The 20,910-nt window shown below is 40.8% G+C and overlaps 1 protein-coding gene across 1 annotated transcript in view; it reads right to left on the reverse strand.

Moving 5' to 3' along the window:
* The window catches only part of LOC122799665, a 1,990,791-nt gene that overhangs the window by 1,935,430 nt on the left and 34,451 nt on the right, over nt 1-20,910 (reverse strand). Inside the window, exon 2 of the mRNA XM_044068913.1 lies at nt 19,141-19,254. Coding sequence (XP_043924848.1) covers nt 19,141-19,254 — 114 coding nt within the window. The remainder of the gene's footprint in view (nt 1-19,140; nt 19,255-20,910) is intronic.

Consider the following 20,910-nt stretch of genomic DNA (forward strand, 5'->3'; position numbering starts at 1 on the left):
GGACAATAGCAGTGGTACATGAACAAACATATAACACAGGTGGCTACACATAAAGGAGGCAATAAGGGATAAATAGAGAATTAAAAATTATGGATAAATGGTGATGGAGTGGGTTGGATGACAAACAGGTGATAAGAAATGACAAATAATGAAGAAGAACACAATACTGGGGGAGGACAGAGAGGGGTATGATGGGCCTGCAGTCCAACCAAGAGATGAACCTATCCTGATGTCAATCACTTCTGTGGCAGACATCATGGGCATTCACTGACTCTGCTGGCCATTAGGACTGTCCAGACACATAGCTCAACCAACTGCTCAAGAAGATACTCTAGGATGCCACTGTGAGCATCTAGATGCCAGCCTACCTTGCTGCTTTAGCAGCTGCTACACTTCCCATTGGGTGACACAGGAAGGTCCCTCACACCAGGGTCAGATGGAGTATTTGCTCCCTCCAGAAAGATGGCCACTGAGGCCTCCAACAAGATGTTCAGGTTGCCTTCTGCAAGGTGACAGGGCCTGGGGGCTGCTGGAGGCCCATCAGTTGGGCAGTGGTCAGTGCAGAGTGCTGTGGCCACTGCTTCTCCACTGTCTGCTCCAAGGCTAATCCTGTTGAAAATTATAAAAAGTAGAGGGAAAAAAAAAACAATAATATCTGAAAAAATAAACACAAAAAATAGAGAAAATATAGTACATGACTAATGTGTGGTACATTTTATTGAAATAGTATATTACTGTCACCAATACATCACACTCATCTCATACCTGTAGAGCTTGTCCTGTCTCCTCTGACAGGCCACCTACTTGCCTCTATTGCTTGTCTTACTGGAAACATAAAATGTACAGTAGTCAGCATAACATATGCCTTACACTTCAAGGAAATTACAGCTGGAGGTGCTAGGACTAATATATAGTGCCAATACAAAAATAGACCACTTATAAAAAGTCTCTCTCTCTCTCTCTCTCTCTTTACCTCATTATTCCCACTGGTGAAACTCTGGGTGATGCCTCTGCAGGCTACTACACTTGTGTCTGCATTGGTAACCAGAATGGGTGATTTCAGTGGCACAACTCAAAACTCTGGCAAATTACTGTCAGGTATTTGTCTTATAAAGTGGGCCCTCACAGTTCTTCATCAGGGTCTCCTGCAAGCTCTCCACATGATCCCTGTACAGCAGGTGGAGAAAGCTTTTTCACTCCATGCTGCACCATGCAGACACTATGTCAAACTGATTGCCTGAAGAGGTCATGTCCACTCTACAGGTCTTAATCAGGACAAAAATGGCAGACTAGTGCACTTGGCTCCATGTATTGGAACCCAAGTGACACACGTCAATGGGCAGCAGGTCAATACAATGCACATGTACAGTAACATGACACCAATGAACAGCAGTACAGTCAAGCTTCATAGCTATGTGGGGCAATGAACAATAGCATGGCCACCTTTCACAGCAGTGCAAAGTGACTGGACAGTAGCACAGCCGCACTTCACAGAAGCATGATGCACCCTGACAGTGCCACAGCCATCCTTCACTGCAGCATGATGCAACTGTATAGCAGCACATCCTCCATTCATAGTAATACTACATAAATAGAGAGTAGAACAACCATCCTTTATCACAACATGATGTGTTAATCAGTAACATGTCTCACCATCACAGTATCTGTGTATGTATGCTCAGTATACATAACCTTCCAGCCCAGGAAGGGCAAATACAAGCATTGTGGACTAAGGATCATAATGCATCATGTTATAGTCTCAGTTCTGATAAAACTGCACTATATCACCTCATTAGAATAACTATGACACCATAAGAAACATTTTAGCATGATAAAACTTCTGTCATCATTGTGTTGGAAAGCACATTATGACAAGCAATGTAAGAATTACTTAATAGTGGTTTACAGACTACAGCCATATAGGCAGTCTGATTGCAAACGAGTCTACTGGTAATGTCCCCAGTACTGCAATGAGCACACTATGGTGCATGCACAAAATAGGGACAGTAATTGCTTGGGTGAGTGTTGTGGGATGTAACAGGGCAGAGATCTGCACACTTGCTGTGGAGGGCATACTGAAAGGGACTGCAGTATAGGGCAGGAGAGGTAGCAGTACAGTGTGGGAGGACACTAACATGCAGTTGGGGGAAATGTTACAGAGAACAAAATGGAGAGCTATCAGCTGGGTAGGGTCTCCTTCAGCATGCCAGTTGTACACAGGTTGCAAAATGTACCATTACATGCCACATTGTGGTAACATGTCCAGTACTGTCAGAATGCAGGACACAGTCCACATGTCGATGGCACAGTGTTAATAAAAGCTGTAGGAATAGAAGTGGGGGCAGAGGCCATCCATGCAGATATGCAATGATCTTCATTTATCCCTACAAGTGTACAGCTATGATCATGGGACCAAAGGAGTGCCAATTACTAAAAAGTTCACCATACCAGAGATGGAGGTATTACTATACCTTAAGTAGACAGTGTGGATGCATTCTTAAGAATACGGCAGACTAGACTTTCCATGAGCAGTTGTGGAATGCACTTCTACAGATTGTGACTGTTACGGATGACAATAATTGGACATTACTACACATGTATCTAAGGATAACCACTATGGTCCTGCATGCAAAACTTAAGGCACAGGAAATCACAAAAGACAAGTTGGCCATACAGGATGGAGCACCAACACAGAGAAGTCTCATGCAGATGAAGGAATTCCTGGTATCTCTGTTTTGAAAAATACAGAACTCTCATACCTGGTGGTGGAATGCATTCATAATAATGCCATGGCTGTCTGTAGGGGACTTACCCGATTAGTAGGCACGTGTGGCAGTTCCATAAAACACTGACTCACTGATGTGACTGCTGTACATATTAAAAAAAATCCTCATATCTATCATACAAGTGCACTGAGAATGCAGAAGCAGCAACCTGCACCACAAGGTATGCATATTCCCTTTGGCTATGCAAACAATTGACATGTAGCACTTCACATGGTGGTGGGATTGTCACCTGTGTTCTGCCATTACTATGTATAAGTTTTCTGTCTACATTCACAGGTTCCAGTGGTAGACCGTACAGCACAATGACACATGGCATGCCTAATATCACTGAGTCTCCAGTGTTTGATGATGGTACCATGCACACAGCACAGGTCAACACAGTGACAGTGGAGGGCACCCATCTAGTAACTGCTGTTGATATGATGATGGTGGAGCTAAATATGCCTCTGGTATCTCCTGTATTTAGTGCTGAAAGTTCTTTCCATGTGAGCCCAACCCAAGATATCCATGCATCACCCACACAGTTGACAGGAAAGAGCAGGTGTTGCCTCTGAGGTGTGCACACAGAGCACAGGGGAGAGGCATGCTAGTAGTGACTACCACTATAACTGAAAAAAACATTATTTGACTTGGATGTCACCCTTTGCATTAGTCAGCAGACATGAAATTCAGTGATACAGGCAGAGAAAGATGTCACTCATGCCCTAGACAGAAATATTGTGCTGAATGGCATGCATGAGGAACTGCATCGTAGCCTGAAATGTCTGTACAGTGGCATGGCATACAGGGACCTCAAACAGACACACAAGTTGAAGACAGCTGTGGTGGCCCAGTACACAACTGTGGATACATTCATGAGATTATGAATCAATGTCTCTATGGTTGTGTTAAGGGTTAGGCAAATGGTGCTTGGTCAAAGGGCAGGCCTAAATAGCTGTCGCATACTATTTGAGAGACTGCATTGTTGTTCCCACTGTCCATGGATGCCTCCACCAATAGGTGTGGACAGGTCCATAGTCATGGCCAATGCTCATCCAGCTTGAATGTGGGTACACCCCACCTGACAAGCCATTCTGTGTCACACAGATCTATGCCATTCCTATCCTCAGGTTGTATATATACTGCAATGCCATGGCATGACTACTTGCATGGGCATGGAAACTGACAAACTAGCACCTCCCCACATGAGGACACATTAAGGTTCTGATATATTCTACCAAAGTGCTACACCTTATACTAGATGGGATGCCTCTCATTCAGATACTATAGCGCCACCCAGAACATCAATTGAGCATTCCTTCCTGGAAGCAGCACGTCATCTTTAGAGGATGCTATTATTGACTTCCACAACCTCCTAGATGAGTGTATGTTTACAAAATCTACCACCCATTACCTTTCTGCCCATGTTAACATTGCTGTTTCCTGTCACTGTGTGTGACGGCCTCTCTTTACCCTGGGCCAGTAATCAAGGAGCCTCAACTCCCACCACTGCCACCGGTGAGAGATGGTCACTAAAACCAGGAATGGATTTACACAGTATTTTAAGATGCTGCTCTCTGCATCAAGCACAATTTGTCCCAAGAGCATACAGGGAACAAGCTCCAGATCTGGGTATGGACTATCTGGTCTTTCCAGATCCCAAACAAGACTAACTTTGGAGCACTGTGTCCCAGTTCCAAGTAGCTGACACACCCACACTTGGGTATTTGATTTTCACACATACACACACTAATAGGAAAGGCTGGTACAGGTTTACTAACTGTATCCCTTCTGCCCAGACTATAAGGTAACTTCACTGCCACCAGTCAACCACTCTCAGACTCTTACAAGGGTATCCAATTATACTGAGTAAAATCAATACTAACATAAATGGTAATGTGTAAACAAAGCAGCTAGGCTTTTCAGAGTGGCCAATGGGTCACTAAAACAAGCACTCTCAAAATGTTAAAAGTATTCTCTAAATGACCAGCCACAATGAAAGGTATAAAACAATTTGATAATAAATAAAGTAGAAAACATGAAACTACTAAATATCTAAGTACAATAAGCACCAGAGTTTCAATTACAGGAGAAATAAAACACAGCTGGATAGATTCAAACAGATGCAAAAAGGCAGTACTCAACTAATCTCACTGTATTTCCTGACTGCCTAAAGAATAATTGTTCACTAGCTAACTTAATTAATACAGCAAAGCAAGATTAGATGATGAGATGCTTACTTCTACAAGGCAAGGTAATGAGAGTCTAACAGACTGAAGTGAACAAGTGAACTAACTCAACTGAACTGTCTGATAACTGTCATAGATTTTTATATCAGGTTCCAAACAAAATAAAAAACAAAACAAGTTGCTATATGAATTCCATCTTCTCAATGCTGGGTATGTAATGACATCACATCTCATCACCTGACTCTGGTGCAATACACACTCAGAGCTTTGCTAAGATCTGTTGCAGTATCTGAAAGCTATAGAACAATTTCAAAATCTTCTACTCTTCCTTTCCAGAATTCTTTATTTTAACAAACATTTAATCAGTTATAATAACACTGTTGATATATTAACACAAGCATCTGTACAATTCAGTGTGATAGTCAAATGACACTAAATTATTTACAAACCTCCAGCTAACTATGCTGGCATATGTTACACACACACATGTACTGCCCTATTCTCCCTGGCACACATAGCAATATCTCGAATCATCACATCTCTCCCCCCTTTGAAGACTCAAGCTAGTTTTTCAAGTGACCCTGGAAAAAACATTGCTTGAGAGAAATAGGCCCGTCTGGGAACACATCAACCTAGGCCCGTCTGGGAACACATCAACCTATACCCTGTCTTGAGAGTCAGTCTGCAATGACACTGCTGACCCCACTACGGTGCTGTACTGTCATGTCATATGCCTGCAACCCCAGGATCTATCTTAATAATTTGGCATTTCATTGGCTGACTCTATGTAACTATGTTAACCACAGTGAATTTCCTTCTATACAAATTAGGCTGAAGTTTCTGCAGTGCCCATACTATGGCTAGACATTCTTTTTCTCAGCTACATAACATTCCTGACTGGGTTGGAGTCTAGGGCTGAGATATACAACTGAGTACTCTTCTCTCTGAGGAAACTTGGCTCTGTACAGCCCCCAACCTATGGTTTGAAGCATCCACCTGCACAACAAATTATTTGCTGTAATCTGTACTGGCTAACACAGGGAGTCCTCCCAAAGCCCCTTTAAGCTTTTGAAATTCTTGCTCGTAGGTAGGGGTCTATGCCACCTTATCTGGCCTATTTTTCCTTGTCAAGTCTGTGAGGGGAGCAACTATTGTACTTTAGTTAGGAACAAAATTTCTATAGTACCCCGCTGTCAACAAGACTGCCCTCACCTGCTTTTTGGTAACGGGGACAGGTCACCCCTGAATAGCTTCCACCTTGGCAGGTTCTGGTCTAATCTTATCACTCCCCACTCTATGTCCCAGGTAGGAGACCTCTGTCATATCCACCTGACACTTAATGGGCTTAATGGTCAACCCTCCCCTTTGCAGCCTGCCCAGGACCTCCCGGACATGCTGAGGCTTCATCACGTTAACAAAGTACAACTTGTGCTCCTGCCTCCTGCCTAGCAGGTTTACCATATAATTAAAATTACTGACTTTCCTTACCACTTTGAAGGGTTCTCTGCCAAGCTGCTGCAGCTTATTGTGTCTGAGAGGAATGAGAATCATCACCTGTTGTCCCGCAGCATACCCTTGGGCTTGAGCATTCCTGTCATATCATATATTTTTCTATTGCTGGGCTCCTACCAGGTTATTCTGGGCCAAGCCCATGACCTCCCTAAGAATGTCCAGAGGGTTATAACATATGCCACAAAAAACTCCTTGTGGGATTCACGCTCTCCCTCCCACTCATCACAAATCACATCTAAAGGCCCCCTCACCCTCTGTCCATACAGCAACTCAAAAGATGAAAAACCTGTGCATTCCTGGGGTACCTCTCTGTATGCAAACAGTAGATGGTGCAAATATTTGTCCCACCCTCTCCTAAATTGGTCTGTAAATTCCCAGAGCAAGGTCTTTAGTGTAGAGTTTAACCTCTCCACAAGAGCATTAGTCTGGGGCTGGTAGAGCATGGTCTTTAGGTGCTTTACCCAGCAACGATTCCACAGACAAGCCAGCAGGTTTGACATGAAATTGGTACCTCTGTCAGTCAGTATTTCTCTCAGGAAACCTACCCTGCTGAAAATCTCTAACAAAGCATTTGCCACCTTCTCTGCCTCGATGGAGTACAGAACCACCACCTCATGGTATCTAGTAGCATATTCTACTACTTCCAGGATATATATCTTCCTGTGGAACTTGGGGTACTCAGAGGCCCCACAATATCCTTAGCTACCCTCTGAAATGACTCTTCAACCACAAGCAAAGGCATCAATGGAGCTTTGACCTTGTCCCCTGTCTTGCCTACCTTTTGGCACTGCTCACAGGTCCTACACCACCCAGTTATATCCTTTGCAATCCCAGCCCAATAAAAGTTCTGGATAATACATCTCTTAGTATGCTTTATGCCCATATGACCTGCAAGAGGAATGTCATGAGCTATGGCTAGAAGTGCCACACAGTAGGCTCTGGGCACTATCAACTGCTGTATTACCTCTCCCTCTATCCCTCCCTCAGGAGTCCACTCTCTATACAGTAACCCTTTGCTCCAGTATAGAGACTATCCTTTTTCTTGAGTATCAGGTGCCTCCTTAGCTACCTCCCTCAAGCCTCGTACAGTAGGGTCCAAAAGCTGAGCTCAACTCTTCCTTTATGACCCTTCCCAGCCCCACTTTCACAGGAAGCCTAGTATCCAGTGCCTCACTGTCAGCCTGGTTACTACCACTCACCTATGTCCTTGCAGTCACGCTGTCAACAGGAACATCAGTACCTACCAGCAGCTGTGGCTCACTTTCAGGGAAGCTCCCTCCCTGAAACAGCCACATCACCAGTCCCAGCTTCAGGTGTGGGATCTGTCTCTCCCAGGCTACCAGACCTACATGCCTGTTTCCAAGCCCAACTGTGTAGAACTGCATGCACACAAGGTACTGCATTATCAAAACCATTCCCTGTCAAGACATCTGCAGGAATATCCTCAAACACAGCTACCTGCTTGCTTCCTTTTCCACACTCCCAGTCAAGGTGAACCCTGGCCAAAGGTATTTGGAATGGGATCCCTCCTAAATCTCTGATTGGAGTGGACTGCCCATGCAAGTGCTGCTCCTCTTTAACCACTGCAGGCTTTACAATGGTTATGTCATAGGCTGTCTCTCTCTTAGCCATGGCCTGTCTTCCATCCACTAAGATAAGATAGAAACTCCGGTTTTAGTTTGGTATCCCTATTGTTTCCAGATAACTTACTACTGGCACGCTGTTATTCCCACTTGCTAGCTCCCCTCACCTTTTGTTCCCCACCTTGCATAAGTGGACATTTGTATGCTACATGGCCCCTCTGGTTAATTTTAAAACATTTAAGCCCTGATCCTGGCTGTGTACTTGAACTAGTGGCTTCCCCTGTTACTGGTAGACTCTGTTGAGGTGATTTAGGCTGCCCACCATGGGTTCCCTTATATCCATGTGCAGCACTGGATATCCCCTTCTTGTGCAGTGATGCCCTGTTTGCTAAGTAAAGATCCGCCTTTCTCCCCAGCTCATCTGCAAAGTTACACACCCAGTCTGCAAATCAGACTCTCATATCCACAGGCAAAATGCTAAGGGTTTGTTCCCTTACAAAAAGTCTGCCAGTCTTTCAAAAGTGGTGAACTGACACCTACTCACCCACCTATGAAAATAAGTGGGTAACTCAGCAATATAATCATATACATTTTCATCTGCCTTGCGTCTATGCTCACAAATTTATTTTCTGTAAGCTTCAGGTGTTAACTTATAACAGTTCAATAAACATTGTTTTACTCTATCATAGTTTAATCAGCATCAGACAATTTATAAACAGCAGTTACAGATTTACCATGTAGTAAGGGGGTCAGGAATCATACCCAGAGCTCTTGGTCAACATTATACTGTTTACATATTCTTTCAAATACATGAATAAAACTATCAAAGTCATCCCCTTTGCAAACTGTGGAAAAAATTTACTGACCTTTATTGCTTCTGGAGTCCAGTTATTTCCTTCCCCATTACCTCCATGATGCAGAGAGTCAACATCCCCCTCTTGTGTTGTCGCTACTTCTCTTTTTCTTCAGCCTCTAATCACCAAAATCTCTCATTTTCTTCAATCTCCAAATGCCACAGTCTCTCATTTTCTTCGATCTCCAAACATTTGGCCTCCATTTCATGCTGATGTTGCTTCTCCTTTTCTTTAGCCTACAAACACAGCAGTTTCTCTTCAGTATCTAAACGTTTGGCCTCCAGTTCAAGTCTTTTTAACTTCAGATGGATTTTTAAGTCCTCTGAGGAAAAGGTGAACTGTCCTGTTTTTGAAGACTCCACATTGAAATCACCAGACTGGTTGTCCTTCTGGCCACTGGTCCGCACTGCAGCAGCAATTAAACCTGAAATAATTTCCTCTTTAGTCCGGTTGGCATGCACCAGTCCGTTGACTTTGCATACTCTGGCCAACTAGCTATTTGTCAGCTTACCATAATCCTCTTCTGACATCTTTACTTATTTTCCCTGACTAAACTAAACAAAAATAATTAAAACTGTTTTGAAAATGAAACAAATGTTTACCTTGAGGCTGTTGAGAGTACACACACCTTCAGTGACAACTGCCCATAGGCTACTGAAGTTCAATTAATATCCTACCGCTCCGACACCAATATGTGATGGCACCTCTTTACCCCGGGCCAGTAATCAAGGAGCCTCAATTCCCCACCACTGACACTAGTAAAAGACAATCACTAAAAACAGGAATGGATTTACACAGTATTTAAAGATGCAGCTCTCTGCATCAAGTACAATTTCCCCCAAGAGCACACACAGAACATGCTCCAGACCTGGGAATGGACTATGTCTCTCCATATCCCAAACAAGACTCACTTTGTAGCTCTGCATCTCAGTTCCAAGTAGCTGACACACCCTTACCTGGGTATTTGACTTACACACACACACACACACACACACACACACACACACACACACACACACACACACACACACACACACACACACACACACACACACACACACACACACACACACACACACACAGACACACACAGACACTCTCCTGAGAAAGGGTATCCAATTTTACTGAGTAAAATCAATACTAACATAAATGGTAGAGTGCAACAAAAGCAACTAAGCTTTTCAGAGTGGCCAAGGCATCACTAAAATAAGCACAAGTGATCTCAAAATGTTAAAAGTATTCCCTAAAAGACTAGCCACAATGAAAAGTATAAAAATATTTAATAATAAATAATAAAGTAGAAAACATAAGAATATTTAATATCCAAGTACAACAAACACCAGAGTTTCAATCACATGAGAAATAAAAATAAGTTGGACAGATGCAGAAAAACAATACTCAACTAATCTCACTGTATTTTCTGACTGTCTAAAGAATAACTTTTCCCTAGCTAACTTAATTAACACAGCAAGGCAAGATTAGATGCTGAGATGCTTACTTCCACAACGCAAGGTGTATAGCTCCAAACAGACTGAACTAAACAATTGAACTAACTCAGATGAACTGTCTATGATAACTGTTATAGACTTTTATATCAGGTTGTAAAGAAAACAAAGCAAAACAACCTGCTGTGTGAATTCCATCCTCTCAGTGCTGGTTATGAAATGACATTACACTTGATCAGCTGACTCTGGTACAGTACACGTTCAGAGCTTTACTAAGATGTGTTCCAGTATCTGAAAGCTGTAGAACCATTTCAAACATGTCTGCTCTTCCCTTCCAGAATTATTTGTTTAAACATAAACATTTAATCAGTTATGAGAAGAGGCAGATACTCAGCAATAAACCGCACAGGAATAAATACAAATCCTTAGAAAACCACAATCCTGTGTGGAAACACGGCAATAAAAACACAAAGTCCAAACTGGAAAAACACGGTTTAATAAAACATAAGCGCTTTCACACTTCGAGAGTGCTTCAGACAATCACAATGTTAAAAAAAAACAAGCAATATATAACAACACCAATTAAATGCAACCAATCATCACTGCAAGTACAATTGAAAATTAAATAATTAATCAATCATACAAGATAAACCTTGAATACAAATACCATACATATCTATAAATTCTAAGGACTTTAAAACTAACATATTGGAAACAATAAAACTTAAATAACCATAAACGGCCCATAGTATAACATTTATATACGTGCACATAACATTTCTATACATGTTACTTCTTTATACCACGTGCTTTAAGAGCAGGTTTAATTGACAGAGAATTGTTAAGACCAGAGCCCAAATGGGCACCTAGACTCAAGATCCAGTTTAACTCCGCATTCTCAGTTTTATTATACATATAACCAAGTCTAATACTATCTGGAATCACTTGAGTACCTGCTTTTTCTCCTTGCTGTTTGGTTTTTCTTTGGGTCTCATTGAGCATGGGAGAAGGGTTCTCAGGCCTGATGGAAGGTGAGAACGGCATTCATTTGAGCAGGATTGATAATGATGGACTTTATAGTTGCATGTGTTTGCAACAGAATCCATTATTAACTGGTGATCTAATGACACCTAATATTGATGATGATGTGGCCGGAGATGTGGGTGGCAGAGCTAAAGAACTAATGAGAGACTTTGAGAATGATCTGTATCAGTATAAGCGCTTGCAATGTCAGTGCTCCCATATGGAAATGTGCCTGGAGCTCAACGTTGTCCCCCGGGGGTCTAAGGGTGCTGAATATGCCTACCTATAGCAATGCTTAACCTGAACTCCTAGCCCAGTGGCAGAGAATTAATTTGGATATGAGTAAGGCATATATTACACTTTTACTGGATGTTTTTGAACCTGTTGAGTTTGACCTGAGTAAATGGGTTAATTCTAACTACAGTGATGTACTTTCTTTGATTGTTGCTGAGATGGCCGAAGTGTTTCTGAATGAAACCGTTGATAAAATTCTCCAGTATGAGCATAAACTTATACAAGTTAAGAGGAAGAAATTTGTTCGAGATGTATCTGATTTTCAGAATTAACAGGTTTTCACTTGACCTAAGACAGAAGCAAAGGGATCACCAATCCACAAGCGTGCTCAGATAGCGGACCTTGTTGAAAATAATCAGGCCTCCAATCAGCATGAGGGAGTGAGAGTGACGTCTCCGGTACAACCTTCTTCTGCTTATTCTACTCCATTAGCAGAAGCCACTGTAGCAACTCCAGCTGCTAAGCCCAATGTAGAAGATTTGGTCAAGCAACCAGTGGTTAGAAGGAAAATCATCCCTAATACACGGGGAACAATGGAACCTGTTTTTTCACTTCCTTTTCACCAAAAGAACAGACCAGCCCAGGGGAAGGACTTCTCGTGGGTCGGGCAGAAGAGGAAAGATCCGCAGAACTACAACAATGGGAGAACTCTCAAGAAAATGTGGGCCTCAGCCCAAATTTGTTAGTTTGGAATCTATCTAAGTACATTTTATCTGACTCTGAGATTTCCTTGCTCTCCAAAGATCTGGGTTTTATTCCCTTCTCAAATGCTGATGTTTCTGAGACTTTATTGGAATTTATTAGATTTTTTAAACATGATCGTGTAGCACAATATGACATTTTTAGGAAACCAAGTACCTATGTGCCTTGTTTTCCACCAGCTTTAGATGTTTTTGTTCGTGCTTGTGAGAATGATTTATACATGTTTTTTGCTGATAGCAAAAAGTGTAGATGCGTAGTAATTTAAATGTGGATGAACACCGAGCTTTGTATGCCCTATAGACTAATACTAAAGTGATAATTAGACCTGCTGATAAAGGACCAGTGGTGGTTTTAGACTTGGAGTACTATGTCACACAGATGCGAGCCATGTTAGAAGACCAGAAAGTGTATATAATGGTTAATTTAACTTTTGTAGAGACTGTCCAACACCATGTCTTCCATAGCCTGTATGAATGTTTGTGTATGGGAGTTATAACTAGAGAGAGATTTGATTATTTTAATGTTGAATTTCCTGTTGTACCAAAGCTTTATGGTCTACCCAAGATATATAAACATCCTACTTGCCCCACTTTTAGACCTACTGTATCGGGCTCAGGTTGGCTCACTGACCCTCTGTCTATATATGTTGATAGGCAGCATAGAGGGGTACTTAACCAGTACTCTGTTGCATTACGTGATACGGAGCAATTTTTACACAATCTTTTTGTAGCTATGGATGGTCAGATTTTTTGACAATTAATTTTTGTAACCATGGACGTGGAGTCATTGTTTACCTCCATACCTAATGCAAAAGGGATTAATATGGCTAGGACTTACCTAACTAGGAACACGTGTTTTGATAGCAAACATATAGATTTTCTATGATTTGTATTGGAAGTGATACTTGAGAATAACATCATGGTTTTTGAGGAAGCGTACTATTGGCAGCAAGCTGGTGTAGCTATGGGCACTAGTTGCGCTAATAGTTACGCTAATTTATTTATGGCTGAGTGGGAATTTTTAAATATCTTAAACAGTGGCCAACATGTGGTCAAGTTCTATCAATGTTTTGTCGATGATCTTTTTTTGCTTTGGGATAGTGATGAGAATGAGTTACTTTCTTATGTTGACATGTTGAATAGTAGCTGCCATTTTCTACACTTCACATCCAAGTACTGCTTGGACCACATTGATTTTTTGGATGTCCAGGTGTTTTTGGGTTCCAATGATGATATTTCCACCAGACTGTATAGGAAGGATTGCTATTGTACATCTTTTCTACACAGGAAGAGCATGCATCCACAGCATGTCTAATAGTGTGGTCAAGGGACAGACGTTACGTATAGCCAGATTAACATGTGAAGATGATGATTTGAGAACTAGTCTTGATACACTACACTCTGAATTTGTGGGTAGAGGTTATACATCTTCTGAGGTAAACAGAGCTATAGCTACAACTCTGGAAGAAAGAAGAGGAAGAGCTAAACCCTACTTCTCCAGATCCCCAAGTATAGGCATCAACAAAAGAAAGAAGTGTGAGGTATCTGTGCTATCTTATATGAGGGACTCTAACTGTATTGTTGATATTTTAAGAAGGAATTGGCACATTTTGCACACTGAGAGTAGATTAGGGGAATTGGTGGGTACACGACCCAAGGTTATATATAGAAATAAAAGTAATCTTAAACACCTGTTATGTTATTCGGGGAATGGAGCCAATAGTGATCTGACAGTGGCTGGAACTAAGAAGTGAATGAAATGTAATTTTTGTAGGTTTGTTGATGAAAGGGACACTTTTGTACATCCCGATACTAAACGGATATGATATATCAGAGTTAAGGCTGATTGTAATACTAAAAATCTGGTTTACGTGGCACATTGTGTTACGTGTTCTAAATTTTATGTAGGTAAAACTAATCGACGCCTGTGGGATCATATTAGGAATCATGTATATTGTACAACTAAAGGGATGGATTATAGTGCACTTGCGAAGCATACGAATAGTGCTGGGACATCAAATACATTTCTCTTTCAGGTACTACAGGTGATTCCAGATAGCATTAGACTTGGTGATATGTATAATAAAACTGAGAATGTGGAGTTAAATGGATTTTGAGACTAATGTCCATTTGGGCTCTCGTCTTAATGATTCCGTGTCAATTAAACCTGCTCTTAAAGCATGTGGTATAAAGAAGTAACATGTATAGAAATGTTATGTGCACATACATAAATGTTATACTATGGGCCATTTATGTTTATTTAAGTTTTATTGTTTCCAATATGTTAGTTTTAAAGTCCTTAGAATTTCTAGATATGTATGGTAGTTGTATGCAGGGTTTATATTGTATGATTAATTATTTTTAATTATTTTTCAATTGTGCTTGCAGTGATGATTGGTTGCATTTAATTGGTGTTGTTATATATTGCTTGTTTTTTTAACATTGTGATTGTTTGATGAAGCACTCTCAAAGTGTGAAAGCGCTTACGTTTTATTAAATCGTGTTTTTCCAGTTTGGACTTTGTGTTCTTATTGCCGTGTTTCTGCACAGGATTGTGGTTTTCTACAGATTTGTATTTAATCAGTTATAATAACACTGTTGATACATTTTTAACACAAGCATCTATACAAGTCAGTGTGATGACAGTCAATGACACAAAATTTTTTACAAACTTCCAGATAACTATGTTGGCATATGTTACACTTGCACTGCCCTATTCTTCCTGGCACAGATGGGAATACCTCACATCGTCACACTGTGCTCCACCCATCTGTGCAAATGAGGATGCTTGTACTTTGCCCACCCTCCCAAGCCTGTGTGGGTAAGATAATGTCTGATGCCTAGTGTAGTTAGTCAGTACATTGCATACATCACATGCATTGCTGCATGCATTAGTTTTATTCTCCACTGTGTTTTTCAGGGCCCATAGTTTATTTTATTTTATTTATTTATTTATTTATTAATTTATTTAACATTTGTTTACTGGGAAAGTCCGACTGGAACAAGGTCCATTTACAACGGAGGCCCATGGAGAAAAGCTCCACATCAAACATTATGTACAGTGGTAAATGTACAATCAAAAAAGATATATCATACAATGGTTTGTTCCAAGCAAGCTTAAATTACACATAGTAGACAATGGATGGCAGTATTTGGGAGAAAAGACTCACATTAACTGATTCAATCAAAAGACACATCACACAAGACGTAATAATTTACACATAGTAGGCCCTGTATGGGAGTATTTAAGTACTGTATAACAGATATAGTAAGCAGTGAGGAGAGGAGGGTAGCAAGAATTGGAGTAGAGCAGGAAAGCATTTATGTGATGCAAGGACAGAGGCAGGATTGCAAGAGGTGTGACTTAAGTGACTTTTTGAACAGTGGATAGATGGTGCTGAAGAGATATTTTGGGGGAGGCTATTCCATTTCCTACCGATGGTATGAGAGAAAAGAGCTTTCCCTGCAGTATTGTTGGCTTTGGATATACACAGCAGGGTTTTGTTGGATGAGCGTAGAAGACAGTTTGCTGAATATTGGTTTAGTAGTTGGTTTAGGGCTGGAGTTTTGTGGGGATTATTTAGTATGTAGAAGGTGAGCACTAGTTGGTGGTAATCAATTAACTGAGGGAGTTCTAACCACTGTAGCTCATTTAGGGCAAGACAGTGATGACTTCTAAAAGTGGAATTATTGACGAATTGTGCAATTTTATTGTAACATAATTCTAGTTTGTTTAGGTCTGTTTTCCTGATGTGGGTTAGGATTGGATTGCATACATTAGGGTAGACAAAAGGTGGGTTTGGGCTAGGGTGATTCATGCTTGGTCTGATAGGAACTATTTGTGTTTGTATAAAGTTCCTATTTTTTATGTACCTTTTTAATGGTTTGAGAGATATGGACATCAAAGTTAAGATCCTTATCTATTTCAACACCTAGGAGCTTACTATGGGGGGAAGAAGAGATTGTGGTGCCGTTTTTGAAGGTGATAGTAAAGGAAGGAGGTGTAGTTCTGGACTTGTTGAGGGTGAAAAGAAGTAATTTGTTCCTGTTGGGGTTTAGAATCAGTTGGATATCAGTAATCAATTTTTCCACAGAGCAGAAGGATTCTTGGGTAAGCTTTTGACGAGTGGTTATGGATGGGACTGAGCAGATTAGGGTTGAGTCATCTGCGTATTGTATAAGTGATGCATGCAGGGTGGAGGTATGTAGTTTGTTGGTGAAAATGGTGAATAGTAGAGGCCCCAGTATTGATCCTTGTGGAACGCCTATGGTAGTTGGTAGTAGAGGTGATAGTACACCTTGCCATTTGACTGATTGTTTTCTATCAGAGAGATAGTTTTTGAACCAGGAAGTAGTGGAGGAGGCAAAGGACATGGTGGATAGTGTGTCTAAATGTAGGTTATGCGAGACCATGTCAAACGCTTTAGATAGATCTAAGAATATGGCTGATATGAAGTTGTTGTTACTGAGTTGGTTAACCTGGTTGGTAAAGGAGAGAAGATTAGTAGTTGTACTATGGTTTGGGTGAAAGCCATGCTGTGTGCAGGAGAGATCATCATGTGAGGTTAAGAAGTGCATCACTTGGGTCTGAATACATTTCCCCAGGAGCTTGGAAAGGCGGGATAGGATAGCAATGGGGCATTAGTTTGATAGCTTATACGAGTTTCCGCCTTTGTGTAGGGGAATAATATATGACACTTTCCATAGTTCGGGGAGGTAAGCTTCTTTTATGGAATGGTTTATAAGAATTTAGACAGGGTAGGCTAGGGATTCTGCAGCTAATTTTAGGAAATTAGTGGGTAGACCATCTGCTGCGAGAGTGGTGGGTTTTAGTTTTGAGAGTTGTTTAACTGTGAAGGTTGGTACAGGTGAGAGTGTAAAGGAGGGTATATTATTGTGGTCTACAGTTGGGGTGAATATAGAGTTATTGTTAGCTAGCTGGGTAGATAATGAGAGAACAGATTCTGTGAAGTGATGGTTAAATTGAGAAGCTATGTTGTCATTATTAGTATTGGTGTTGGGAACTGGGGTGGCAGATTTGCCTGGTTTCAGAAGGGAATTGATAGCTTGCCAGAACTTCTGGGGGGTTTTGGAATGTTTGTTTTGGATACCTAGGAATTAGTTTTGTTTATCCATTTTTGTTTGTGAGTTGTGAACCAGATCTCACCTCTTTGCCAGTACTAGAACATATTGTCCCCACCTCAGCCTCACATGGAGTAACACTGCATTCCATTTGTGTGATCACTCCTTACCTGGCTTCTCCTTCACTGCTGCCTCTCATCTATCTGGCAGTCCAAAAGCATTCCCATGCTGTCATTCCTTACTTAAAACCATGTTGTGTTGCAGAGTGTAGACCACAGATACTCGCTGCAGGTCTCAGGAGCATGCTGCAGTGCACCACCAGATGTGTCCAAACAATGAAAGCAGATCTTCAGTAATCTGAGCACATGCTCAACGATGTTAAGTTCCTGTGACAATATAGTGTTATACAACATCTCCATCGTGTTTATAAGCCATGGTTTCGTGGCATACCTGCATCAACTGCAAAATACAACCATGAACACCATTTTAAGTGGTCTACGTTCATGGGAATAACTTATCTGGGACTGTGTGGGTGGCAATGTGTGCACCCACCAACAAGAAGACACTGTGAAAAGTTACAGCACACAATCCACTGGTACAGGTTTCAGGTGTGCCAGATGTGAAAATCATGGGAACTACCTGGATGGTGCACACACACATTGTACATAATACCATATGCACTGCATACCACCTGGCAGCTAACAGAGTGGAAGTCCTTCCAGCTGATGTACTGATCTCTCTGTGCAGCAGGCAAGGCCTTTACACCAATGTAGGTGAGTCAGTAGCCCGTAGAACCCAAAGGAAGTGGGTTCTGTCACAGAATGCCAACAGAGTGTTGTTTCAGTCATCTGCTGTCTGTGGGAGGACATATATGCTCCTCCGCATGCTGCAGCATCAAGTTAAGGGACTGGTGTAGGATCTGTGAGTCTGACACTTATGAAACTCCCCCATCTCTCCTACTGGATGCTGAAATGTCCCCATATTAAAGATAGCTAATCTTCACAGAATTTAATGTCCTCAGAGACAGGCATTCCATGCATTCTCTGTGATTCCATGTGATTGTGTCACATGCCTATTAATTTATATATTGTGTCTCTGATCACACAGTAGCAGTAAACGATGTCCTGGTCATGGAGATAATGGTATGCTGGCCATTGGTGCACCCATCTCCAATGAATGGCATGACAACAAGCAAAATTGTGGACTCTAACTACAAGGGCAATCATTTACAGATGGTGAATGGCTGATATAGATTATACTCTTAGCATCTATCACAGTAAGTCATCCTATACACCAGAAAATACTGGTGTTAAGAATAGCTGATCACTGTGACTCACCTCACTAATTTTATACATTTTTGAGTGTTTTCACCACGATTTTATTTGTATATACAATACTTCTCATTTATATGATAACACTCATTTGCATGTCATATACAATCATTTACATGCACTGCATACCATACCATTTTCCTAGAAGTGCAATTGCATTACATGTGTCTCTTGAGTTGCCCCTTCCTAAAATATGGTCTCTAACCATGCTATTTCATGTAATGCACTGTACTATTTGCATCTGAATATCACTTGTGGTGCTATGATGGAATTGACAGTACTGACTATACTGGAGAAGAAACTGGAGAATCTTTAATCATATGCAATTTATATTTTTTTAAGACATGAAGACATGGCTCACCTTGTAAAAAGGATATAGTTGCTCAGAGACACTTGTATGTTGGCAGAATCTCTTCCATCTCAGCATATGCAAATATTTACTCTGAACCAGCTGGTTAATACGCTCTGTAAAAAACTTTAACAAAACAGTAAAAAATACATTTCTTTGAGCTGAAGAAGCTACAATATTAGTAATTCTAAGGCTAGAAACAGGCATTTCAATTATTGTCATCCATACTAGTGACAGTAATTCATTCTCAGCATTGATCTTAATCTATTTCCCTGATATCACTGAATCACTTTAATCCCAAAAATGTGGTATTTGTAGTATTAATGAGAGGCAGATGCCCGTGGAACCCTCGCACGGCCAAACGGAAGGAATTGAAAAACAGAAAACGCCAGCAAGTGTTGGCAAAAGTCACATCCAAAAATCATTTATTGATATAGGGAAGAATAATCCCCCTACAACTCCATTATAGTAAAAACCATCAATCAAACCAGTTTCGGCTCCTAGGAGCCTTCTTCAGTGAAATACAAAAATAGAAATAAAGAGTCAGAGTATCAGAATACATCCATATATATAAATGAACTATACATAAAGACCAATCACAACACAGCATTAACAATTATTACAATTGGTCATTAATGCCAGGTGAAAACAAAGCTCCAAGTTTTATAATCCATTTTCTTTCCTTGGAGCTAAGTAGTTCCTGCCAATACTGTTTGTCTTTGCATCTCCCCTTAATACAATCAATGGTGACAAATTTGAAAGAAGCTGAGGCATGTTTTAAACAATGTTTATATAGTGCATTGCTGGTACGTTTATTTTTAATGTCACTCAAGTGCTCACAAATTCTAAGGCGGAAGGCCCTAGAGGTCTTTCCGACATAGAAAGCAGAACAATTGCAGGTCACCAAATAGATGACCCACTCAGTCTTACAATTAGCCCAAAATTTGATATTAAAAACATCTGAAGTGTTTTTACTACTAAATTCACTAGTGCGTGAAACACGAGTGCAAAAAGAACAGTGTCCACAGGGCATACATCCAACAATGGGTTTGCATGAAATAGACAACTGGGTGGAGGTAGAAAAATCAAAACCAACTCTTTTGTAGTGACTAAATTTGGAGCCAATAGTCTGTCCCCTTCTAAATGAAAAGGAACATATGTCTGGAAGTAGAGAATTAAGTTTGTGATCAGCTTTAAGAACATTCCAATGTCTGTATATAATATTTTTGAAACCCTGTGTGTTACGTCCATATGTGGTCACCAGACATAACGGTTATGGCTTAAAAGTGTTATTCTTATCTCTATATGATAATAAATCTTCCCTGTTTATATTGGACACAGATCTTTTGGCTAAATGCACAAAGCCTGGACGATAACCCCTCCTAATGAATCTATGTGTCAAATCATCCTGGACCTCAAGAAAGGATTGTTGGCTAGAACAGATTCTTCTAGCTCTTAAAAATTGTGATTTGGGTATATTTTGGATGACATGTTGTGGATGGAAGCTGGTAGCATGTAATAATGAGTTGAATTCTGGAAATTTCCTGAACATCCTAGTTGACAATGTATTGTCCTGATTTCTGATGATTTCAACATCAAGAAATACTATCCTCAACACATGGTAGGTCAGCTTGAATTCTATCCCCCATATGTTATCATTAAGATATTCAAGAAACTCCATAAGATAATATTCATCAGCTTTCCACACCAACCAACAGTCATCCAGATAACGACGCCAAATGTCCATCTCACACACATAAATATTGTGATTATAATCATAGA

Source organism: Protopterus annectens, chromosome 1.part0 (genome assembly GCF_019279795.1).
Source record: "Protopterus annectens isolate FY-2018-M chromosome 1.part0, PAN1.0, whole genome shotgun sequence".
Lineage (NCBI taxonomy): Eukaryota > Metazoa > Chordata > Ceratodontiformes > Protopteridae > Protopterus > Protopterus annectens.